We start from the raw sequence: 25,966 nt of genomic DNA, 5'->3' as shown, positions 1-25,966 counted from the left end.
GGTTCTAGGGGTGATTGCCCTCACTGTGACTCCCAGGGGTGTTGTGAGGCTCGTAAGAAAACTGTGGAGGAATATAAGTAAGGAACTTGAACTAGAAAATCACTCTTAAGCAAGCTAATTCTTTTCTACCTGTTTCTTTCACAGGCGCTGGATTACTGTCACAGCATGGGAATTATGCACAGAGATGTGAAGCCCCATAATGTCATGATTGATCATGAGCACAGAAAGGTAATGTGATAGACTGGCATATGTCTGCATCGGCTTGATAGAATGTACAGCCCATCTTCAGTGAATGAATTAACAAGTAAGAATGTGTAAACCATTATTTATTCGTATTCCTAGAATACCATCAAAGAAGGAAACCGATTAGTGTAGTAGGCAAAACAGTAACTCCCTCCTCATTCGCCGCCTCTTTCTTACCAGTACAGTGGGCATAATATTTGCCCTGCATTGCCACTAGGTTATTCTGAGAATTAAGTGTGCACCGTTGTGAAATAGGTGAAATATTCAGAAAATGCTGCTGCTTAGCAAGTGCCATGAAGCCCCTGAGCTCTCCAAGTGCTATTAATGAGAGCTGTACTGACCATGTGCTTTTTAACGTTTCAGTTCTGTGAGATAACCAAGCCCACCTTTTATAGGCAGAAATGACTTTGCTGTAAGCTTTGGTGGTGTAGGTGATTTTTTTTCCCCCCAACTAAAATTCTTTTAGACACACTGTGTGGGATTGTTCTAGAGGCAGGGGATATATGTGTGAGGCAGATAGTAAAAAATCCTTGTCTTTGGGATCTTTGGGATAAGGAACTTGCCTTTGGGGGAGGCTGGTGGGCTACAAAGTTAAAAGTGACGTGGAAGAAAAGTAAGTTAGGCATAGGGAATAGCGGAGAGTGTTGCAGTTTTAAACAAGGGGGTAAAAGGAAGATTTCATTGGGAAGGCGGCATTTTTAGAGGATACTTTAAGGGCACCAGCCATGCAACCCTGGGAAGAAATGTGTCTGTCCTAGGTAGAAGGTGCAAAAGCCCTGAGGCAGGAATATGCCTGGGTTGTTGGAACAGTGGTAAGGAGAGACCTGGTATTAGAATGATCCAGGGAGAGAGGAAGTGGTATCTGAGAGGTAAAGAGAACCAGATCATGTAAAACCTTAAATATTGTCAGGCCTTTTCTCTGAAGGTGCAAGATTTTGCAGGGTTTGAGGAAAGGGTTGGCAAACTCTTGCCCTTTTTAAAAGTTTACTACACATCGCCCTGGCCAGGTGCTCAGTTGGTTGGAGCTTCATCCCATGCACCGAATGGTTGCAGGTTTGATTACCAGTCAGGGCACTTGCCTGGGTTTGGTTCCTAGTAGTGGCACATATACAGGAGGCAACCAGTCGATGTTTCTCTCTCATATCTGTCTGTCTCTCACTCCCTCTCTTCCTCCCCTTTGCCCCCTCCCTTATGCAGAAAAACTCAAGTCTCTCATACATGACTGGTGGGAACGTAAGGTGGCACAGCCATTGTGGAAAATGCCAAACTGTTGTTTTATAGTTTGTTGGATTCTTTAAAAGCTTAACGAATAGCCCTGGCTCTCCTGTTTGGGCCCATCATCCCATAAAGCAAGGGGTTACTGGTTCGAATCCCAGTCAAGGCACGTGCCTGGGTTTGTAGGATCGGTCCCACTTGGGGTGTTTGTGGAAGGTAGCTGATCAATGTTTCTCTCCCTCTCTTTCTCCCTCTGTTCCTCTAAATAAATCAGTAAGTAAATAAATAAAGTTTTTTGTGGTTTTTTGTTGTTGTTGTTGTTGTTTTAAAGCTAAATAGCTCTTGCTGATGTGGCATGGTGGATGGAGCATGGCCTGTGAACCGAAAGATTGCTGGTTTGATTCCCAGTCAGGGCACATGCCTTGGTTGCAAGCCAGGTCCCCAGTTGGGGGCATATGAGAGGCAGCTGATCCATGTTTCTCCCCCTGTCTTTCTCTCTTCCTTCTCCTCTCTCTAAAAATAAATAAATAAACTATTTTTTAAAAAACAAGACAAACATACACGTATGCTTAACAAACAATCGCTAGGTCCACACAGAAACCTATGTATGAATGTAGTCTTTCTTTGTAATAGTTGAAAAACAGCAGGAAAAGCGTCCTTCAGTGAGTAAGTGGTTAATCAAACTGGTATATGTATACCATGTAGTATTACTGAATAGTATTACTCAGCAATAGAACTTGGTTGGATCTCTTGCTAAGTCAGAAAAAATCTCAATAAGTTGTGCTGATTATTCCATCTGTAATAACATTCTCAAATAATAAAGAGTTAGAGAACAGGGGTTGCCACAGGTTAGAAAGTGGAGAACAGGTAGCACGAGGGACACCTGAGGTGATGGAACAATTGGTTTTGGCATTATACTGTAGTTATATAAGATGTTACCATTGGGGAAATGTAAAGCTGGATGAAAAGTACATAGAATATTTCCAATTCCTGTGAGTTTATAATAATTTTTAAATACAAAGCTTTCTAAAAGGAGCATTCTGGTTGCTGTGTAGAGGATAGAGGGCAGGAGTGAAGAGTAGCCGGACTAGCTAGGAGAAGGGGCTGTGGCGGTAAATCAGTCAAGAGATGGTGGTGGCGTGGACCAGGGCAGTGGCATTGGAAGTAATGATCATGGTCGGAATATGCTAGAGCCAACAGGATTTGTTGACAGATGTGGGGTGTTAGGGAAACAAGAGTCCAGGGTGAAACTTTTTGACCTGAATGACAAGATTAGTGGAATGACCTTTAACTGAGAAGAAGGGGCAGGCTGTGGGAGAAACAGAATAATCAGAGGTTTAGCTTTGAGATGTTGTTAGGTGACCAGAGAGCTGGCTGGTAGGATACGTGGACAGGCTAGAGGATAGGTGAGAAATGCTGAGACGCTGTGTGTGAAGCCGCAAGACCAGAAATAGTCATATGGGAACACTTGGTAAGAAAGGAAACTCGGGGATAGCTGTGGAGCACTTTTATTAAGGGATTGAAGAGAAAGACTGTTAAAAAAAAATTACACTTTCACCCTGGCTGGTGTGGCTCAGCGGATTGACCGCCGGCCTGTGAACCAAAATGTTGCCGGTTTGATTCCCAGGGCACAGGCCTGGGTGGGTTGCGGGCCAGGTCCCCAGCGGGGGCGCGCAAGAGGCAGCCAGTGTTGCTCTCACACATCAGTGTTTCTCTCCCATTCTTTGTTCCCCTCTCTCTAAATACAATGTTTCTTTAAATTCATACTTTCATAACTTTTTGTTGTAGTACCCTTTGCTTACCAAAACAAGGCAGACACTGTACCTAGTTAACCGTGAACTTACGGAGACAGCAGCAGGAGTAGTCAGGCATTTGTCAGGTCGTGCTTTTTGCACAGTCGACAAACACGGTTGCCTCCTGTCCTTGCCAGTACTTTCCACTCTCAGGATACATTTTAATGAGGACCGTTTGGTGTGGTTTTTCTCTTCCTTCAGTCAGCAAATATTTTTATTTTTCTCATGTGTCCTGGGCAATATGTTGAATTTTAAAAATGACAAAGGTGAATGAAACAGTCCCTACCTTCAAGGAGTTCACAGTCCATTTGGAAAAAGAAAGATAGAAAACAAAAATACAATAATAGAGAGTTGTGTGTTTGCCCTGGCCAGGTGGCTCAGTGGGTTGGAGCATCGTCCTTTATACCAAAAGGTTGTGGGTTCGATCCCCAGTCACAGTAGATGCGGAAGGCAACCAGTCAGTGTTCCTCTCACATTGATGTTTCTCCCTCTTCCTTCCTCTCTAAAGTCAGTAAACATATCCTTGGATGAGAATTTTAAAAAAAAGTATCGTAAGTTCTCTTAAAGTATACTTGAGGTTCAAGGAGGGCTAAAGGCAGTGGATCTACTTGGTATTTAGAAAAAACTTCAGTGAAGTGGCTGATTTTTATCTTAAAAGATAAGATATTCACCAGTAGGAGTCTAGGTTAGATAGTCTTGACAGTCTACTTAAGTGAGCAGTGTAAGAAATTTGCAGAAGCAGGAAATAAAATGGTCTTTCAGCAAGTCTCCCTAGAACACAAGAATTGAGTCACGGAGAACCCCGTATGCCAAGTTAAACAGTTCCCCAAGTTTGATTTTCCTCTTAACCACAGGGGTGAGCAAAACTAGGTTTACAATTGTGAGTACATGAAACACAGAGTCGATTTTCGTATTACATGTTTTTCCACACGAACAACTCTAAACCTACTTGTAAAGAGTACTCTAAAGACAGCATGTGGAGTAGCTTGAAAGATAAAATTGCTCATGACTTAAACTCTCTCTTTTTTTTTTTTTCTTTTAGCTTCGGCTAATAGATTGGGGTTTAGCTGAGTTTTACCATCCTGGCCAAGAATATAATGTCCGAGTTGCTTCTCGATATTTCAAAGGTCCTGAGCTACTTGTAGACTATCAGGTGAGAAGAGAAAGGCAAATAAAACTTCGGTTTATATTTATTTTGTACATAATTTGTGAAAAATGTCATTTTGTGCTTTTGAGTCAAGATCATTTATAAACATCATGGCTGTCTCTTCTGTACAAATGTAAAATATAAAATATCAATCACCTCAGCGCATCTGCTGTAACTTATATTTTTGTCTTAATGTCAGAATATTCATTGATCTGCATTTGATCCTCACTGAAGAGCAAGTGCACCAAAGCTAACCTTTTCCAATTAGAAACTCCAGAGCTAGTTTGAGAATGGTAAGCTAAGGTTAACCAGCCTAAAGACTAAACTAAAAAAATGCCCTCTATGATTTTCATAAATTGTATTCTATATATAAAGACCTTTCCCCTACTAAAAATAAAAAAGCCCTCCTCCTCCTCACATAACCAAAATCCTTGGGGAGCACCTTTCACGCCCAGTCCTCCCAGCTGTATTATCAGATACCTTAAAAACTTTGGACTCTAGCCTAGAAATTTTTTTTACTGGGACCTTGAGAATGTAACCATGAGCTCAAACATACTATAAATATAAAAATATTTATCAAATTTTTATTAAAATATTTTAAAAATTTAGATTATTTATAGTGGTGAAAACAAAACACTATCCTATTATGCAAAAATTAAAGATTAAATTCTGAAACATTTATGCAATAAAATAACGCTACACATTAAAAAGTTTCCACAGGCTAACAATTTGAGATGCTCTCATGTCAGTGAAAAGGTAATTCAAAATAGTATGTACACATTGTCTTAAAACAGGGGAAATGCATATAAAGCTGAAAAGTAGTATGTGAAGATGTTGGTGTTTGGACTTTTTAGTGGATTTTTTTTTTTAATAAAGAGCAATTTTTTATTTTGAAAATATAATTCGTTCCTGTTATTTTTGTGTATAACTGACTTCTTGTTTGCTTTAATGCAGATGTATGATTATAGTTTGGATATGTGGAGCTTGGGTTGTATGCTGGCAAGTATGATTTTCCGGAAGGAGCCATTTTTCCACGGACATGACAATTATGATCAGGTGATAAAGTTGTTCCCATTAGGGAGCTTACTGCTCTAACCTGGTGATGGTCAGGTCTGACTGCTTAGCAACTGCAGTGGATTTTGCTGAAACCCAGACGCCCAGCCCCAGCCTGAGACCGGTTACCTCTGGGAGTGGGGCCCTAGAGTAATTTTCACTTCATGGCTTATTCAGCCAGCTCAACATTGATTCTCTCTCCTATTGGTGTTTTAGGAGCTACCCATTTAGCCTTTCGAAATCACTGAGTTTTCCCCCTACTACTTTTCATTTGTTGCTTGTTTTATTTTAACTTATATATTTAAAATAGGACTTTACCTTAGAATCAATCTCCTAATGGGAGTTTTCATTAGAGCTGGGAGTGGCTTCAACATGTTGGTTTATATATGGTATTTCTGTGATCCTTTTGTCTCTATACAGATTGAGTTGATGTATGTCAGTAGAAATACAGATAATATTCTTTATACCCGCTTCAATTCCCCTTGAAGATCAGTTAAAATCAGTACCTCTTTATCAGGTGCCATGCAGGGGTGAGGAATATATTTAAAAAGATTAATTCAGCCTCTCAAGTAGTTCACAGTGTATCTAGTAAGGGAATCTAACATATAAGGAAATGGGTTGCAGTTACAAATGCCAGAGTAGAATTGTAGACGAGGTACAACAGGCACTCAGACAACAGAGTGGGAGTGAGTGGTCTGAGTGTACAGGGGAGCTTCCCCAGAGAAGTGACACCTTTAGCTGGATTGTGAGGGGGAAATCTTAAGACTTCATTGGGGATACATTTCAAGGGGAAGGTTGTAATTGTTTGGTTTTTTCTTTTGACACTGTCACATTGAGTACTGATTTAGGGAATTTTATGTAGAAATCCATTCCTGCCATGCATAGGAATTCAATTTAAGTCAGGTGTAATGTTCATGCCTATAGCCATGATGGTCCCCTTCTGTTAATGCAGTCACGGCTATTGTTTATTTAATCATGTGACGTGTGTGTTTGTGTGGGGTCTTGTCTTGTCTTCCATCCTAGTTGGTGAGGATAGCCAAGGTACTGGGGACAGAAGATTTATATGACTATATTGACAAATACAACATTGAATTAGATCCACGTTTCAACGATATCTTGGGCAGGTGAGTCATAAAATTTGTTCATCTGTGCCTTAAGCACTTTAAGTTACACTTTGTAAATTGACACTTTGGATCCTCAAAAAATACGTTCTCTTTACCAACATTGCTGAAGCATCAGTGGGTCGGCGCTATAAATGCTGCTTGGCAATCCTGTGATAAAAGCAGTAGGTTGAACAGCCATTTCCCAGATCTATTAACAGGATTCAGCGTGCGGAGATGATAGTCAGAGGGTTCCTGTGAAATGAATGGAATGTAGATTCTAGTAGAAGGGTTCCAGTTAACTCAAATATCAAATTATCTTTTCTTCTTAATTTTATTTTTTAAGTATATTTTATTGATTATGCTATTACAGTTGTCCTTTTTTTTTTTCTTTTCTTCCCTTTATTCCCGTCTGCCCTGCAACCCCCTCCCACCAACATCCTACTACCCCCTTAGTTCATGTCCATGGGTTGGTCATACATACAAGTTCTTTGGCTTCTCTATTTCCTATACTATTCTTAACCTCCCCCTGTCCACTTCGTGCCAACCACTTAAGCTGCTATTCCCTGTGCCTTTTCCGCCATTCTCCCCCCTTCCCCCCTCCCCGCTGATAACCCTCCCATGTGATCTCCATTTCTGTGATTCTGTTCCTGTTCAGTTGTTTGCTTAGTTTTAGTTTTTGGGTTTTTTAGGTTCAGCTGGTTATAGTTGTCAGTTTGTTGTCATTTTATTGTTCATAGTTTTGATTTTCTTTTGCGTAGATAAGTCCCTTTAACATTTCATATAATAAGGGCTCGGTGATGATGAACTCCTTTAACTTGACCTTATCCGGGAAGCACTTTATCTGCCCTTCCATTCTAAATGATAGCTTTGCTGGATAGAGTAATCTTGGATGTAGGTCCTTGCCTTTCATGACATAGAACACTTCTTTCCAGCCCCTTCTTGCCTGCAAGGTTTCTTTGGAGAAATCAGCTGATAGCCTTACGGGAACTCCTTTGTTGGTAACTGTCTCCTTTTGTCTTGCCTTGCTGCTTTTAAGATTCTGTCCTTCTCTTTAATCTTGGGTGATGTGATTAGGATGTGCCTTGGTATGTGCTTCTTTGGGACTCTCTGAGCTTCCTGGACTTCCTGGAAGTCTTATTTCCTTTGCCAGATTGGGGAAGTTCCCCTTCATTAGTTTTTCAAATAAGTTTTCAATTTCTTGCTCTTCCTGCTCTCCTTCTGGCACCCCTATGATTCAGATGTTGGAACATTTAAAGTTGTCCCAGAGGTTCTCATTTTTTTAGAAGAAGGTTCTCCTGCTCAAAATCATTGATTTGAGTCCTGGTTTCTTTCCCTTCACTGTTGATTCCCTGTATATTTTCCGTTATTTCACTTTGCATAGCCTTCACTTTTTCCTCTATTTTGTGACCACACTCAACCATTTCTGTGAGCATCCTGATTACCAGTGTTTTGAACTCTGCATCTGACAGGTTGACTATCTCTTCATCGCTTAGTTGTATTTTTTCTGGAACTTTGATCTGTTCTTTCATTTACATATTTCTTTGTCTCAGTGCTCCTGTTATGTTGTAAGGGGCAGAGCTTTAGGTATTCACCAGGGTGGGGCAACCCATGTCCCTATATGTGGGAGAGGAGTCAGAGAGAGAACTATGCTGCTTGCTCTGCTCTCCCCCCACTTTCAGTCACTTTCCCTGCTACCCACAAGCAAATTGGGCCCTTCTGGTGCTGATTCCCGGGTGGGTGGGTTTGTGTACATCTGGGACCCTGTGGGTCTCTAACAACAAACTTTCCTATGAGGCTGGGAGTTTCTCTTGCCACAGGCCCCACAACTTTTTATAGCCAGAGGTTTTGAGTCTTTCTTTTCCCTCCCTGGAACCCTAGGTTACTCCCCAGTTGTTCCTCCTTGCCACGAGTCCTCCACCCTCTCCATCCAGCTGCCCACCTCCATCCCTCCTACCAGTGTGAATGAATGTTTCTTCTTTAACTCCTTGGTTGTCAGACTTCCATACAGTTCGATTTTCTGGCAGTTCTGGTTGCTTTTTGTTTTTAAATTTGTTGCTGTCCTTTTCGTTTCTCCTCCTTTGTGTGAGGAGGCAAAGTGTATCCATCTACTTACTCCATCTTAGCCGGAAGTCAAATACCAAGTTATCTTGACTTAGCTTGCTTCTCCCAAAGACAAAACCCACTCTGAGTGAAAGAAGTAGTGATAGAAAATGCATGCTTCAAGACTGGTGTGCAGATAGTGAGCTCTGAAAATAGTGGCTAGACACAGAACTAATTCATTCACCACTTACCAGGAGGTGGACTTTCCCGGTGCAAAGGCTTTGCTGCCGAGTGGCAGAGATGCTAGGAATGGGGGGGGGGGGGGGGCGGGGGGGAGGAGAAGAGGCCTGGTTATTAGCCCAGCTACCTGACCCTCCTTAGTGTGCAGAAGAAGCACTCAGTCCTATAGAGTAACCTGAATTACGTTTTATAAAATTGTGAGGACTCAGAATTATCTTTTGTACGACTCCACTGTTTTCAGTCTCTCCAATTAGCTTGGTCGTATCCCCAGTGACAGAGTGCTATAAAACTACTCTCTTGATTTTTGATTTTTTTTAATTTATTTTTTTTTTTAAGGAGCTGGTTCTTTTTCTTTTTTTTAAGATTTTATTTACTTATTTTTAGAGATCGGTGAAGGTAAGTAGAAAGAGAGGGAGAGAAACAGCAGTGTGTGGTTGCCTCCCATGTGCCCCCAACTGGGGACCTGGCCCACAACCCAGGCATGTGCTCTGGCTGGGAATCGAACCACGACCCTTTGGTTCACAGGCCCGCACTCAATTCACTGAGCCACATCAGCCAGGCTTGAGTTTTGATTTCTTTTTGCTAGTGGTTGGGCTCCTCGCCACCTAAGGAAAACATAGGAATGAAATGTTGGGCTTCTCTGCTGCCCCTTGGTTCATTTCTCATTACTGCTTTTGGCTGCAGACACTCCCGTAAGCGATGGGAACGCTTTGTCCACAGTGAAAACCAGCACCTTGTTAGCCCTGAGGCCTTGGATTTCCTAGACAAGCTGCTGCGATACGACCACCAGTCCCGGCTCACCGCAAGGGAAGCCATGGAGCACCCCTATTTCTGTGAGTTCAACTGTCCAGTCCACAGAGCCTGTGCAGGCTTGCCCAGCAGACTGTACAAGGCAAAAAAGCATATGTGCCGTGAACAAAGCCGGGGCTCGCGGGCCCCGCACAAGAGTGGGAATCCCAGCTCTGCTTAGCTCATGGCAACGTTTTTTCGCCCACAGTAAGCCTCGGCTTCTTCAAATGGGGACAGTAATGACAACTGTCGTACAGAATTTTTGGAGGGATTCTCGTGTAAAGAGTACTTAATATGATTGCTCCTAAGTAACTGTTTTTCTTACTGTGTGGGTGACACTTTTCAGTGGCTAGGTAGTCCGGAATGGTTGGATTATAATAAATAGCCCTATATCTGTCCTGTCTCTGGTTATCATTTGTTGGAGAGAGCTGAGGAAGCTTGAACCTTTTAACTGTGTGAACACCTTGACTTAGGTCTGTGAATATAGCTAAGTGTGCTGTCCGGGGTGAAAATGTCACTTAGCCCACCCCATCCTTACTGTGATGTTAGCTTCAACATTGGAGTGTTCCTTGGAATGATGGGGTGGTTTTGTAGTTCATCGATTATGCTGTTGCCCAGTCTCCTGTAGCTGAAGCAGACTGACGTGAAGTCTGTGGTGATAGCACTAATTTGCACAGCCTGTGGCTTTGTCCCGTGTGGCACCATGCATGACCCGCTGAGTTTGGACGGCAGTAAGATCAGTCCACTCTGATTAATACATTACTCTCTAGGCCCACCTAGATTATGTTGTCTCATTAAACCCTAATGGGATCAGTTTTGCTTTAAATTAGTTCTACCCCGGATAATTACCTCATCTTCCTACTATTTAGTTTAAGAGGTTGCCTTTACTAGTTTGACGAGAAAGATGATTCTATTTTCTGTTACTTGTCTAATTCATGTTGAAAACAAGGCCGTCTTAAGTCCTTCTGGGAATAATACGAAGTATAAATAAAATTCAGAAAATGGGGGTGACTGTTTAAGACCATTAGTTTAATCAGTAAGCATAACAGAACCTCACATTTTTATCTCTCTTTTTCTAGACACCGTTGTTAAGGACCAGGCTCGAATGGGCTCATCTAGCATGCCAGGAGGCAGCACGCCTGTCAGCAGCGCCAACATGATGTCAGGTCAGTTCGCTGTTAAATCTCTCTTTTGTTTAAAGATTTTATTTTTTTTTTTAAGAATTTATTTGTTTATTTTTAGAGAGATGGGAAAGGAGGGAGAAGAGGGAGAGAAACATCAATGTGTGGTTGCCTCTCGTGCGCCCCCTACTGGGGACCTGGCCCGCAACCCAGCCATGTGCCCTGACCAGGAATCGAACCAGCAACCCTTTGGTTCACAGGCTGGCTCTTAATCCACTGAACCACACCAGCCAGAGCTTACTTTTTTCTTTCTTTTCTTTTTTTTTTTTTTAAGATTTTATTTATTGATATTTTTTTAGAGAGGAGAAAGGGAGGGAGAGAAATATCAGTGTGTGGTTGCCTCTTGCATGGTAGCCCCAACCAGGAACCTGGCCTGAAATCCAGGCATGTGCCTTGACCTGGAATCAACCTGCGACCTTTTCGGTTTGCAGGACACTCTCATCCTAGTCAGCCCCAAGAAACTGGGGGGAGTAGAGGTAGGGTGTGCACGTCGGGTATGTATGTGTATAAGAATGGTTCTTTCATTTTTTTTTTCAGAGTAACTACCATGTGCTTTGTAAATTGTGAAGATTTATATGAAATTATTTTTTTATTATTGTTGAGTCACTGTGATTTAGAGCAAGTTTTGTACAGAGTACACAGTAATTCAAAAGAAATGATAGGCCCACCTTCTCCAAATTATACGTGTAGGCAGCATCCGTGTGGGTACACTTGGAGTAGTGAGGGCATTTACTCAGACACCCTCAAAGAATTTTGTTATCCCAGTTGTGTTTCAAAGAACTACTTGCCTTCTAGAATTGATCCTCTTGAGTATCTTGCCTATGTGTAAAACGATGTGTATTCAGAGTTGTTTGGTGTAGCCTTGTTTGTAATAGAGAAACTCCGGAAACAGCTCTCAGTGAGGAACGGGGTAAATGACCAATGGGACATGCATTCAGCGGGGTGCTGTGCGGCCAGAGAAAAGCACGAGTGTTCCACGTCCTTTTCTAGCTGCAAGATAACGTGAAATGAAATAAGCAAGCTGCAGAGCCATGTCCAGGACCAGGAGTGGACAAAAACACAATCACATTCCCACATACGATTCTTACGTGAATATTCTTACACAATTATATTCTTGTATATGTGTTAAATATTGCTGTAAGGATACACCTGAGAAACTGTGCTATAAGTTGGCCAAGTGACAGGGCAAGGGAGATATTTTTCATTGTATACTCTATTTTAAGCCTTTTGTATTTTGAACCATATAAATATATTGCCTGTCCAAAAAACATTTTCAAAATTGAGTAACTGGCTGACCGAAAACAGTTAATAGGTAATTGTCCTCTAATTCCGATCATTAGATGAGTGGAAGAAACGAAATGGAAGTTCTCAGACACTATTTTAGCTTAGAGATGGGGGCTCCTTTCCCCACAGGAGGGACTCGGAGTAGTTCGGAAGTTTCAGCTGGCAGCTGACGCCGGCACACGAGCTTCGACCAGCCCTCTGCTGTTCAGTGCGGCAGTGACTGGCCACGTGTGCTATTTAAAGTAGTTAAAATTGAATAAAATTTAAAAACCAGTTTCTTAGTTGCACTAGCCACATTTCAGGTGCTCAGTAGCAACGTGCGGCTGTTGGCCACGGTGTTAGCACGGGTTGCAGAGCAAACGGGGGCGCAGTGCCACCCCGGGTGGCCTCGGCCGGGGTCCAAGCATGGCTGCCAGCTTGACTAGCCGGCTTCCCTTGGACAAACTGCTTAAACTCGCCAGTCATGGATTTCCTTCCTTCCTAAATGTATTAGAACTTTCCATTTTAATTTGTGAGGACTTAATTTGAAATTAGTTTAATTTGTAAAAATCTGGCTAAAGAGATTCCTTCGAGAAACAGAATTATTGCTGTGTCACTGTGAGGGTGGTGCTGAGGAAAACTGGTGACCAGCATTTCCACGGCTGGTGTCCCTGGCTCACTCTCAGATGCTTTCTTTCAGGGATTTCTTCAGTGCCAACCCCTTCGCCCCTCGGACCTCTGGCAGGCTCACCAGTGATTGCTGCTGCCAACCCCCTCGGGATGCCTGTTCCAGCCGCCGCTGGCGCTCAGCAGTAACGGCCCCTTCTGTCTCCTGATGCCTGAGCAGAGGTGGAGGAGTCCACGCTCTCCTTGATGCAGCTTGCGCCTGGCGGGGAGGGGTGAAATACTTAAGAAGCACCGTGTCTGAACCGTTGCTTGTGGAATTATAGTAGTTCAGTCATAAAAAAAAATTATAATAGGCTGATTTTCTTTTCCTTTCTTTTTTCTTCTTTTTTTTAACTCGAACTTTTCATAACTCAGGGGATTCCCTGAAAAATTACCTGCAGGTGGAATATTTCACGGACAAATTTTTTTCTCCCCTTCTAAATTCAGTTCCTCATCACTAAAGAACAAAGGTAAACCAGCCTCAATTCCAGCTGCTGCAATTGGGGGGAGATTTCTTCCCATGCCCACCATTGCTCCCCCACCATCCCACACTTTGGGGGGTTTGTATCTCATTTTGTTTTTCAGAAATTACAAAAATGTAGCTTTTTCAAGAGAGGTAGGAAGGAAGGGGGACCCAACTATAAAAAGCAGCGTCCTGCTAGTCATTTACATCACTTAGCTCCGAAAGTGCTTCAGTGGGGTTATCCTGGTGGATCTAGTGGAAATAAGTCTTAATAGTTACATTGAAATGCTGAAAAATTACCCCAAGTCCTGAGAACTTCTGTTCAGTATGAATCATGTCTTACTGACCTGGCCCGAAATCTAACTCACTTATAAGTTTAGTTTCAGTTTAGTTTAAAACTTGAATAACCTTCCCTTCCAGGCTCCTTAACCTTGGTCCTCTCCCCTTTATCTCCCAACGTATAGCTGGTAGGAGGAGGAAGGCAGGATCTTTCTGTTTCCTTTGACCTGGCCATTTTGAATTCAGTTAGTTACTGGGTCTAACTTACTGCTTTTTACAAAAGAAAAAAACATTGTTTATATGGGTTTCATGTTAACAATGCTTTAAGAGCTAATGGGAGATGTGGCCACACTTTCATTTTAAGCTTCTACCTTCTCCTCCTCCTTTCCCCTGTCCTCACATGCCATCCAGTGAGAAGACCTGCCCCTCAGTCTTGTAAAGGTATCTGAGAGGGAGGAGCTGAGCCACTGTCTCCAGTGAAACTGAAATGGTAGACCTGTAATTACGGGGAAAACTATAAACTCTTGTTACAGCCCTGCCACCCCTTGCTGTGTGTATATATAATACTTTGTCCTTCATATGTGAAAGATCCAGTGTTGGAATTCTTTGGTGTAAATAAACGTTTGGTTTTATTTATCAAGGTTAGATTTAAGTTCCCTGTGTAAAGGTCTCGCTGGGTGGGTGTCTCAACGTTCACATCTGAGGGGCCTGCGGCCCTGTACCGTGGAGGCTTCCTAAGCCCCCATTTTTATACACCCCTCGTTCGACCCATGGTACCGGGCAGGGCAGAGAGGCCTTAAAAAAGCACCACAAGCCAAAGCGTCTCTGGGGATTAAGGATCCTTTGCCATAAAACTCATTTTGTGTCTCAGCAGTGCAGGGATTGAGGATGGGAAAAGTCGCCAGTTTTCGTGTGTTTGTGTGTATGTAAAGTGGATTTTCCACTGTAATCCAACCACCTAAGTTTATCAGGTGCTTCACTGAGGAAGCCTAGTTTTTTAAGCACAATAGCAAAACCATCAGCTCTGTATTTTCTCCTGTTACTTCATTACAGTAGCTGCTTCTGGGGACTAGGAAAAATTCTTCCAACACGTTTTAAAGCCTAAAGTCTTAGTTCCCCATTCTCTTACCTTTATAGATTCATAAGCCTTTCTCACCTGGGCATCATAGGTAAATGTAATTATTTGAGGAGTTGAACTTAATGAACTTAACCTAACTTTGTAACCCATCTTGGCTCTAGAAACTTTATCAAGGTGATGGCTTTAGTGAATAGAATGGTGAACTTCAGAGAAAGCTAAAGCCTCCTTTTATAATGCTTCTCAACTGTAGGGAAAACATTCTGACTGTGTGGCAGGGTGGTTTTTTTCCTTGTGGCCACTTATAGTGGATATTTATTGTTCTTGACCCTCTTACGCCCTAGAATGCTGTGGGGGTTACCGTGTAGAATTTGTGCGGAAGCTAAAAGCACCAGATGTGCCAGAGATGCAATTTGTGATGACATTTGCACTGGATTGTGATTTGAACAGGACACTTATGACTAATAAATTCTTTCTCTTTAGGTGGGGAGGAGGGTTGTTGTAACTCAAGACTTCACACCCCACCCCAGTAGCTCAGAATCTAGATGTAGCAGAGGCTGATGTGGGGAGCTGCAGACAGCTAAACCTCCCACCACACATCAGACCTTGCAAGAAACTGAAGGTGAATGCAGAGGACTCTGAAATGCCACCCAAGAGCCTTTTAAAAGAAATAGAAGTTTTTTAAATGCTACTTAAGGAGTCACTGCAGAAGCATGAAAAAAACGACCCAGTCGGGTGGGTGGGTGGGGGGCAAGGGTTTACAGAGTAACAACTTCTTTGTTGTAAATTACCTCATCTGTATACCTTGTATTGGGACACGCTCTCTCAGCACTCCCTGCGTCTGCGTCGATCAGACAGATGATCAGATCGCAGGAAACGGAATGCCAATATAACAATTGTGTTGGCAATTACTCTGAAAGGGTTTTTTAAGTAATTTTTAGCTTTGTTTAAAGTGGGCTCCCCCCACCCCCATTTTTTAAGTTTGAAGTCAGAAGTCCCCCTCTCCCTCTTGATTTATTGGTTGTAATTGTATTGTAATTGGTATAACTAAAACATAACTGTGCTGGGAAGAAGTTGTGCCATGAAGGTCTTTAATTTTTTTTTAAATAAAAACATTTAAACAAATGAAATATCCCTGCAGCCTGAGCAGTATGCTTCTCCATCCGACACCGTGTGTGATAGGTGGCCGTGTTCTCACGTACTTGGAATTTAGTATCGGGTTGATGGAGATTGGAAGTGGGATGGCTTAAGATGGGTTGAGGAGCGCCAAAGTCGGGGAGTCTTTGACACGGAGATACGGAGATAGGGTGGAAGCGAGCAGGATGTTGTTGCTGAACAGGCCTGGTTTCATTCCCGCCCTTGTCGCACACTTGGCTGCTTGGCAAGTTACTTAACTCCAGAGTCAGCTTCATCTATGAAATGGGGCCACTGCTTCCTTGGGGCTGATCTGCAAATGTCTAGTGTTTGGCACCTGTTAGGCCCTGATGAACCTAATTTCCCTGGCCTCCTGGTATGGAGGGTTAGGTCTTGGCCCCAACTGGCCCCGACTTTGCTAGTAGTTGGCTGGACAATCTCTGGATCTCTCCAGACCTCTGTGTGTGTTCATAGGGAGGGGACCAGGTGAGTTGCCTTCTGAGTTCCTTTTTCAGCTCTGACATTGATTTTAGAAAGTTTGAGTGATGCTGAAATGAAAAGGTCCATGGAGACAGCTTGTTCACAGCAGAAAAGACCTCCCTGCAGAAGGTCGGCCGTGGAGATACCCCAGCCCTGGGGGCAACTTGGCAGAGTTGTGGTGCCTGGAATGAAGGTGTGCTGATGAGCTTTTGGGAACGTAGGTGGCAGCTTAAATCAAAACTACCAGACGGCCGGTAAAAGAGGTGAAACTGAGTTTACTTACCAGTGCCAAATGAGCAAATTCTGTGAAAGTATGTACTTAAATTGCCTTTGGTTTCTCATTTAATGACAAATTTTAAAAATTAAGTTCAGGAAATGCTGTTACCCCAAATTCCTAGGCTCATTTAAATCTTCATTGCATACTATGTTATGGCATCTGCATGTTACCGGTACTGGGAGTTGAGAAGTATGGTTTAGATAAAAGGAACTGTTGTGTAGTATCTTATATCTGAAAGGCCTACCATGAACTTAAATTTTTAGTATTCCCATCTTATCCATGAAAAATACAGGAAGATGACATTGTTCGAGAGAGCCTGGTAGAGACAGGAATGTATTTTGTAAAAACAGATTTTCAGAGTATGGCAATTATTATAGCCCTAAAAGTACTAGAGAAATTGGAGATTGGTTTAGTGGTTGACATACTTGGGAATTTCAGTTTCCTTTCCGTCTTTAAATTTCATTTTGTTTCACCTGTTGTCAAGTATGGTCATAATTAAAACTGACTGAACATCTCCTGAGAAATCTAGTTTTGTCATCACTGCCTGAAGATTTCCACCACCAGATGTCTCCTTAGAGTTGGGTTTGAGTCGTCGTTTTATCATCAGTCTTCGCCTACCTCCTGCTACATAGATAATTCCTCCCCCCTTGTGAACTAAGTTTTAGGGACTGTCGGCTGATCGTTAGTAATCTCTGCATGCTAGCGAGGCTGTCTTCCCAAGGGACTTTCCCTTCCTTGAGGAAAAAGTAAGCCAAAATGCTTTGAAGTAAAGTAGCCCCCAGTTCCCTCCTCAAGATGGGTCTGGAACCCTTGATCTTAGCCCTGACAGTTGTAGCTGAGTCGGTTGTAGCTGAGTCATTTGGGCGTTGTTCCCCAAACAGAACGGTCACTGGTCCGGTTCCCAGTCAGGGCACGTGCCTGGGTGGTGGGTTTGGTCCCCTGTCAGGGCAACTGATTGAAGTTTGTCTCGCATTGATGTTTCTCTCCCTGCCCCTCTCTCTAAAAATAAATAAAATATTTTTAAAAAAAACCACTTGATCTTAGCCGATGCTCTACCCTATCTAAAGTGCCTTCCTTCTCCCCCTGCCATTACTACCACTACCCCATTGCCCTTTTTGCTTAACACCTGAACTTTTAGGGTATTTTCTTGATTTATTTATTGTCTCTCTCCCGCGTGCATATAAAATCCTGGTAACTCCTCAACTGGTGTGGCTCATTGGATTGAGTGCTGGCCTGTGAACCAAAGTGTCGCCGGTTCAATTCCCAGTCAGGGCACATGCCTGGGTTTGGGGCCAGGTCCCCAGTTGGGGGGCGCGCAAGAGGCAACCACACGTTGATGTTTCCCTCTCTTTCTCCCACTCCCTAAAAATAAAATCTTTTTAAAAACCTCCCTGATGGCCTTCTATGTCTGACTAATCGGCGCATGATTATAGAAAACTTTTTTGCTTTAAAGTGGGCCAGGATTCCTCAGAGTTGAAGAGGAATGAGTGGAATAGCACAAGGACACTGCTTAGCACCACACCAGGTTCAAAATAGATGCTCAATAAATCATAATTTCATTCTCTATTTCCATTTCCACCTTCCCAGCGCACAAGTTAATAGAAGTCCTGTTGCATAAAGAGCATCTGAAGATCAGAAGAGATTTGTCCTTAGTCTTGCAACTGTAACGATAAGCCACAAGCCCCAGACTGAATTAGCATGATAAGAAGGTGTGTGCTTAATGAGTCCCTGATGGAATTATAAGAGACTGAAGGCTGAACAATGATTCTCACCAATTTACTAGATGAGGATGCTAAACTATCTCTGCCTTCCACCACTTATCTATAATAATACGAAATTCAGACGATTCCAAGTGGAACAGACACACGGGGGGTGGGGGGGTCACAGATAGTTTGGTTCTGTAGTCCTGATATAAACAAGTCCTTTGGATTTTAGGACCTTTGATTCTGTGCTAAATTTAACCACTTGGGAGAAGCAACCTGGTAGAACTGCAGGTGTCCTGGTTCTAATCAGAATCCTGTCTGGCTGTGTAGTTTTGGATCAGCTACTTAACCTCCGAATCTTCACAGTGACTTAAATTATTACTATAAAACGTTTTACACATGTACCAAGTTATAAAGAAGCTATAACCCGTGAACCTACCACCCAAGGTACGTCTACGTGAGCAATCAGGATGAGGCCCCTTTTGTCCTTTCCTAACCATACCCTCCTTTTCCTCGCTGCCCTAGGGGTCCTCCTGTTCTCTTCACCCATGAAACGAGAGCAAACACCTGTTTTACGGGTTCTGTTCAGATGAGACGGCATGTTTCGGAAGGGCCCAGCGCGGTTTCTGACAGAGTTGAACTAAATGTTCGGTAGTGCTCTGGGGTTTTGTGCAGTTGTTCAGGTTATATGCAAAAGCTGCTGCATCTGTAGGGATGCTGTACATTTGTGCATTTATGTCTGCAGTTTTACAGTAGGTGGCAGTAAAGTGTCTTCTAGAAGAAAAAAATTGCCTTCATTATAACGGGTTTCCAACAAATGCAAGTCAAATTTCTCATTTCCATTGCCCTGTTCCCACCCTCTTAAGATTTCCCTCTAGGATTCTATCATTCTGTCTCCTCTAAATTTTTAATTTCTCTACTAAAAGCCAAATATTTTTGCACTGTAGCAAATTACAATCTGGATTTGCCTCTCTGTAGCATAATCACCAAGGATTCCAACTGGCCTTAGTGTAAGAAGGTGTCCCCCAGGTGCCTCCAGATGGCAGTTTATTGGACGGCCAATCTGTTTCTTGGTGAAGTTCCTAAGGGGGTTGGGTATTTCTGAGTCAACTGCGCTCTTGCATCACCTGCTTTGGTAGCGTTTTCCTGGCTCCTGTAATGAGAAAAAGCCACAGCAGCTTAGAAAGTGGTTTCCTGATCCTACCTTGTGAGTCAGAGTCACACATTTATAGGCTGGTATGGAAAGGCGGAACCTTGCTTCTGTGAACTGCGCCATGAGCTTCCTATGAGGAAATCCCAATAGCCACAGCTCTCCTGATCTCCTGATGTACATACCGCATTCTCTCCCCCGTTCACCCACTCGGCTGCTTCCTGTGTAAGACGACCCTTCAGCAAACATCTGTTGGTGTCCATGAGCCTAGTCCTGTGCTAAATACTGGAGAGCGAGAGAGATGAGACACAAGCCCATGGGGAAACGTGTTCTTTTCAAATACAAGAGGAAACAAAAGTGTGCATATCGAGTCATTTCTACTGTTTAAAAGAAAAGTTCTCCAGGAGAAAAATCAGGTTGCCCAAAGTGGAAGACAGCTAACTCACACAGGCGCCCACCTCCTTTTCCTAATGATGACATGGTTTACCTTCAAATAAATGTCCCAAGTTCAAATGAACTAGAAATTCCCAGGTGGCAGAAAGGGAAGACCTGGAGGTCTTCCTCTGAGAAGGTAAGTGGATATTAGAGTCACAGTGGCTCCAAGACACCAGGCTTGGGTAGAGATGGGCCTTAGGGATTAGGGTTTGGATGGCCTCAGACAGAGGAGACAACCTCAGGGGCTTTCAGGGTAGAAACTGAAACAACCCCCTGGCACTTGAGAAGGCTGCTTCTAGAAAAAAAGGTGGGAAGGAAACAATATTAACCTTTTTCTTTCACTTGCTTTTGCTCTCTGGTCCTTGCAATAAAAATTTGTATCTTCCTGCAGGATACAGATCTCTAGGTCAACGGATCTAAACTGGGTTCAGCCAGTCAGCTCTGCCTCAGGTTGAGGGTTGGCGGGGCCGGGCAACTGTGTTGATCAGACTCAGGTTTGCTCCATGTGGTGCCTCCGCCTGGGCCCCGAGCTGAGACTGCAGCCCATACCCCAGGCATGGCCTTCTCACCGTGGACTGCTGGAGCACAAGAGGCCAAATCCCACACAAAAGGAAATACTGAAGAAATAAAGGTTGGGAATTTTCCAAAATTGACAGACACGCCATAGGCCCAAGAAACTCAGAGAACACCGGGCTGAATAAAAGTACACTCACAACTAGGCATGCCATGTTCAAAATGCTCAGCTCTTCCAGGCAGCTCAGGGAATGAAGTGACACTTTCCACACAAAGGAATCTAAAAATTACCAGAAACCACACAAACTGGAAGACAACGCAGTGACTTTAGTACCAAAAGAAAGAAGAAACCCGTCAACCCAGCATCCCATACTCAGTGAAAATATCTTTCAAAAATAAAGAAGTAAAGCCTTTCTCAGACAAAAAAACAAACAAAAAACCCCCTGAGAGAATACATTGCCAGAAGACCTGCAAGAAATACTAAAGGAAGTTCTTCAGCCATGAGGAATACAATACCAGACAGAAATTTAGATCTACACGACAAAATTAAGAATACTGGAAGTGGCCCTGACAGGTAGCTCGGTTAATTAGAGCATTGTCCCGATACACCAAGGTTTTGGGTTCGATCCCCAGTTAGGGCACATACAAGACTCAACCAGTGAAGGCATAAATAAGTGGAACAACAGACCAAAGTACTGGAAGTGGAGTAAGTGAAAGAAATAAAAAGGATGTTTAGTTACCTAAAAAAATAAGTCTAAAGTAGGAGGTCAGCAAACTTTCTGTAAAGGAGCGAATGTTCTAGGTTTCGCGGGTCATAATTTCTACTGCAACCCCTATTGCTGTAGCAGGAAAGCGGTCTGACAACAGGCAAATGAGCGTGGTGGTGTTTTCATAAAACTTGGTTTTATTTGACATTTAACTTTCATGTCACTTTTACGTGCCACTAATCTTTTGATTTCCACCCCCCCCCCCCGATCATTTAAAATTGTAAAAGGCCATATGAAATCAAGTATTGGGCTGGTTTTCACTAGCATATGGGTCATCTTTTGCTAACCCCAGGCGTAAAGCAAAAATATGAGCAATGAATTGTGTATGTATAGAATACGGATAAATGAGTTGTATAACCATATGACAAAATACTGGACAATAAAAGGAAATAACCCTGGCTGGATGGCTCAGTTGGTTGGAGCATTGTCTCTTACACCAAAAGGTTGTGGGTTTGATTCCCCATCAGGACACATACCTGGGTTTCAGGTGTCAAACCCAGTCAGGGCCCGTATGAGAGGCAACTGATCGATGTTTCTCACATCGATGCTTTTATTTCTCCCATCCTCTCTCTAAAATTAATAAACATATCCTGGCATGAGGATTAAAAGAAAAAAAACTTAAAAAGAAATACATTTGATACATGCAATAAAATGAATTAGTCTTAAAATAATTTTGCTGACTGAAAGCCAGACCCAAAAGATGGCTACTGTATGATTCCATCCCTATAAAATTGTGGAAAATGCAAACGATAGCCACAGAATGTAAAGTGGTTGTCTGCAAGGATTGGGGGGGGAGGCGCAGGGCAGCGGGAGGCGATGGGGAAAAGAAGGGGTTTAAGAAGAAAATAAAAGTATGACAATAGCATGAAGAATAGAAGGAAGGAAATGGGAATCTACTGCTGTAAGGTCTTCAGACTTACTACACCCGAAGCAGGGTATCTGAAGGCAAACCGATTAATTAAAGATGTGAGTTGTAAATCTCAGGGCCATCATTAAAACTGATGTCTTTCACTTCTGCTCTCAGTCCCAGGGTTTTGGCCAGGGCTCCGCCCCTGCTCCGTGGTGGGGCATGAGACTCGGGCCTAACCAATCGGCACAGGACGACTGCTGTGACTGGTCCAGGGCTAGGCCACTGACCAAGTCGGCCAGTGAGACGTCAACGCTTCCCTTGGAAATGCCGGGACAAAGAGTTCAAGGTATTTCACAGAGTCATATGTAGAAAGTATGGTGCCACCTGGAGCTGTCAGGGTGTTAAGATCCCAGGGCCTCTGTGGGGTTGTAGTTCAGTCAACGTGAAGAGGTGGGCAGCTGAGAGATGGAGACGGGGATGCAGGAGGGTGAGAACTTCAGTTATGTGAGCCAATAAACCCTTGCTGGAGATTTTTGTGGGGTGAGACTTTCAGTCACTCGCTGTGTGACAAAATACCACAAATGTAATTATCTCGGCTTTTGTGGTGCAGGTACCCAAGTGTGGGTCAGCCAGCTCCTTTACTCAGGGCCAAGTAAAGCCAAGTTGTCGGCCAAGGCGGTGATCTCGACTGAGGCTCCCTGCCCTCTCCCAAGCTTACTGCTGGCCAAACTCAGTTTCTTTTGCTGTAGGACTGAGACCTCCACTCCTAGGGACCGCCACTGTTCCCTGCCGCATGGCCTTCTCTACATGGAAGTCCACTTCTTGAAGGCCAACAGGAGAATGTAGATGTCTCCTACAGAGAAGGCCCGCGACTTCTTTTAAAGGACTCGCCCGATGAGGTCTACCCACGTCAAGCTCCCTTTCGACTCCAAAGTCACCTGATTAGGGACCTTCATTCCTTCTGCAGGATTCCTTCATGTTTACTTTATAATTTCACCTAATCACAACAATGAAATCGCACCGTATTCACAAGTGCTGCCCACACTCACTGGGAAGGGATTATGTGGGCTTGTGCACTATGGAAGGGGAATCTTGGGGACCATCTCAGAATTCCACCTAACACAGGGATTTAACTGATGCCCCTGAATCTCTTGGTTTCTGGGGTTTTCCATGTTCTTTCAGACTCACAGGTTGTCCCCTGTCTCACTGTTCGCTTGGCCTTACTTGTCTCCTCCCTTAGAAACGAGCAATACAACATCTGTCACTACATCCCAGCTCACAGCTGGGCACGGGTTCGGTGCGCCATAAACATTTGTTGTGTGGATCAGTAGCGGCGGTGCTTACACTGGAAATGAGGATAAATCTAGATGACATCAAGGGCCACATTCAGTGCTAAATTCTTTAATTCCACCCTGCTGACCCCATCCAGTCCAAACTCCGGAGAGGTCCTGCCTGACCTGCCCCTGCATACTTCTCTGTGTTCACTAGTGTCAAAGTCCACTTTCTCTTTCATACTGTGACAAAAGAACAATAAAGCACTCACAGTTTCTAGACTGATTTTCTTCCTCCTGGCTTCACGACAGTGCCCGTGCTATTTCCTCAGCCTCCAATGCTCTTCCCTGTACCAGCTGACTCACGCTACTCATCCCTCTACATAAGCTTAGAAATCCCGACCCCAGGGAATTTTTCATCATCCTCCTACTTCTGTGTGTGGTTTGGGCTTCTACAACCCTCCAAGCTTCTTTCCCCTTTTCTAGGACTCATCATCTCTTGTAAGTTGAAGAGTCCACCTCCCTACCAACCTGAGCTGTCCAGGAGAACAGAAAATAAAGCTTCATTATGTTGGGCCTAGCACTGGCCCGGTTAAGGTCCATGAATATTTGTTGAGCAAACCAATGAGTTCAGTAATACGCATGTCTGTGCCCGGGAGTCTTCCAAGATACTTATGCTTCTTGGTGCCCTGGGCCCCCTGGCAGCCCAGCCCAGCAGGGTCTGACTCTACTACAGGTTCCAAACTCAAGCAACAGGGAGAGGGCATGACCATCATAGCACTTGAATCCTCAGCTTGTTTCTGTTGACCTAGGAAGGCTTTTTAAAAATTCTCTTCTGCCACCTAGAGCTCCTTTCAAAGACAGTGGGCATGAGGAATTATGAGGCAAATTGACTGGCGTTCCCGATCATGCCGACATAGAGCTCCTGCGATGAACTGCAGTGAATCAATGGACTGCTCAGAAGGTGGGGTATCAGCCTGGGACGGGAACTGTTTTTCTCCATGTGACACCTCGGTCATCTTGCTGAGCACTTGGTGGTAGCTTGACCCCCTCTCTTTTCCCTGAGAGCCAGCCACTTCCTCGTCTCGCAGAGGATAAGAGCTGGCCCAATCTCACAGTAACATCACACAGTTTAGCCCTAGCGCTGTGATGGCAGGGAGGGAAGCAGGTCCCTGTCCCATCACTGCCACAGGCAAGAATCCACCTGCCGGCACAGTAATGAGGGAGTAAATACCCCAGATTGCTTGAGTCGATTACTCCTAAACTGGGATGTCAAACCTGAGCATCTTTTAACTTCAACTACTGTTGAAAGTAAACACTAGAAATGTTTTAAACTCACAGCGCCACTATTTTTGCATGAAGCAATCTATGTAAATGTGATGCTTGAAATTCTTATAATATTTAAGATAATTTGGGAATTCTAACAGCTCCTTGTGGTACTGATTACAATGTGTATTTGGATAATAGATTTGACTTGTGATTTAAGTTGAAGGCTTTTTAAATTTGCATCGACACATTTAAAAGGGCTCATGACTCAACATATTTATGTTTAATTTATTTTATTTATAAGAATTACATAAGGATGGAAAAGGCATTGTTAGAAAATTGTGATACTGAAAAGAGAAAAGTGAATTATTAAATTTATAAATACAATTTCAAGTCTTCAATGGAACTTTTAATTAACCAAGTTTATTGATGGGACCAAAGAAGTGGTTGTTAAAATTTACTAGATTTATGAATGGAACTGTAAAATTTGCCAGTTGAAATTAAGAAAACTCTATTTGGGGATTTCTAATTTTAATAAATTGAATATTAGTTTTAAAAATCTAATTAACCTCAAAGTAATCTTTTCTGCTCCTGAAAGCTACCCAGAGGACCTTTTTACAAAGGACTTACCTTTTAATGGTAGATAGGCCATGAAACTTGGGTTGAACAGGATGGGCATGAAACCAAGAGGGTCCACTAGTCAACCAAGTAGGCTGGAGGTCTGGGAGAATAAAGAACTGTTTTGGTAGGGCTCATCCAGCAACCAGAATCGAATTATGGGAGCCTGAGGGGATATTGTCTGGCCACACAGTAAGAGTGTGACAGAGGGAATAGGTGGCCAATTGGAGAGAAAGGAGTGTCATCAGAGATGAGAAGGGGGTCAATAACCTGGCAAGACAAATGCTCATTTTGAATGAGTGGCCAGTTTTGTATAACTCTTGTATAACTTTTGAGTTATACAAAACTGGCCACTCATTCACATAACCTTCTACGTGAACGGCGTCTCCTGGGTTGTGCAGTGAACCTGTGGAACCATACACAATGGTTCTGTAAAACCCTGAAGTAGCTAGGTATGACGGGAGTACGAACGGGGAGGTGAGGCAGGAGGTAAAATCCTTGGTAAGCAAAAAAACACTGGCTTTAATTGTTGAGTGGTTACTATATGTTTAATAGTTTTCTAACCACTTTCCCAATAACTCTGACTTCAGAACTTATTTATTAATCAGCATCCTTTACAAATAAGAAAAGTGGTAAGTTATAACTAAGAAGTGACAAAATCTGGTCCAGAACACACTTGTTCTGGCTCGCCCTGGCTGGTGTGGCTCAGTGGATTGAGGGCTGCTGGCCTGCGAACCAAAGGGTCGCCGCCCCGATTCCCCGTCAGGGCACACGCCTGGGTTGCGGGCCAGGTCCCCAGTAGGGGGCGCGCCAGAGGCAACCACGCAGTGATGTTTCTCTCCCCACTGCCCACTTCCTCCCTCCCTACTCATATTTCTTTCCCGGTTCCCCGGCTCCGGTTTAGAGAGCCCCGCCTGCTCCGGCGTAGCGAGCGGTCACGTGCCGGCGTGGC

At 43.5% G+C, this 25,966-nt stretch overlaps 1 protein-coding gene across 5 annotated transcripts in view; it reads left to right on the top strand.

Annotated features, from left to right (window-relative positions):
- Nucleotides 1-15,204, top strand: part of CSNK2A1 (casein kinase 2 alpha 1) — a 50,247-nt gene extending 35,043 nt beyond the window's left edge. For all 5 annotated transcript variants that reach the window (XM_045194520.3, XM_024559154.4, XM_045194519.3 and 2 more), the window contains exons 7-13: nucleotides 145-228; nucleotides 4,294-4,404; nucleotides 5,353-5,454; nucleotides 6,475-6,575; nucleotides 9,519-9,667; nucleotides 10,703-10,789; nucleotides 12,768-15,204. In XM_045194520.3, the coding sequence (XP_045050455.1) occupies nucleotides 145-228; nucleotides 4,294-4,404; nucleotides 5,353-5,454; nucleotides 6,475-6,575; nucleotides 9,519-9,667; nucleotides 10,703-10,789; nucleotides 12,768-12,883 (750 nt within the window). In that variant the 3' untranslated portion in view covers nucleotides 12,884-15,204. The remainder of the gene's footprint in view (nucleotides 1-144; nucleotides 229-4,293; nucleotides 4,405-5,352; nucleotides 5,455-6,474; nucleotides 6,576-9,518; nucleotides 9,668-10,702; nucleotides 10,790-12,767) is intronic.
- The last annotated feature ends 10,762 nt before the right edge of the window (nucleotides 15,205-25,966 follow it).

This window comes from Desmodus rotundus, chromosome 6 (genome assembly GCF_022682495.2).
Source record: "Desmodus rotundus isolate HL8 chromosome 6, HLdesRot8A.1, whole genome shotgun sequence".
Lineage (NCBI taxonomy): Eukaryota > Metazoa > Chordata > Mammalia > Chiroptera > Phyllostomidae > Desmodus > Desmodus rotundus.
Note: the sequence above shows the minus strand (reverse complement) of the source record. Positions and strands in the feature narration are given on the sequence as shown.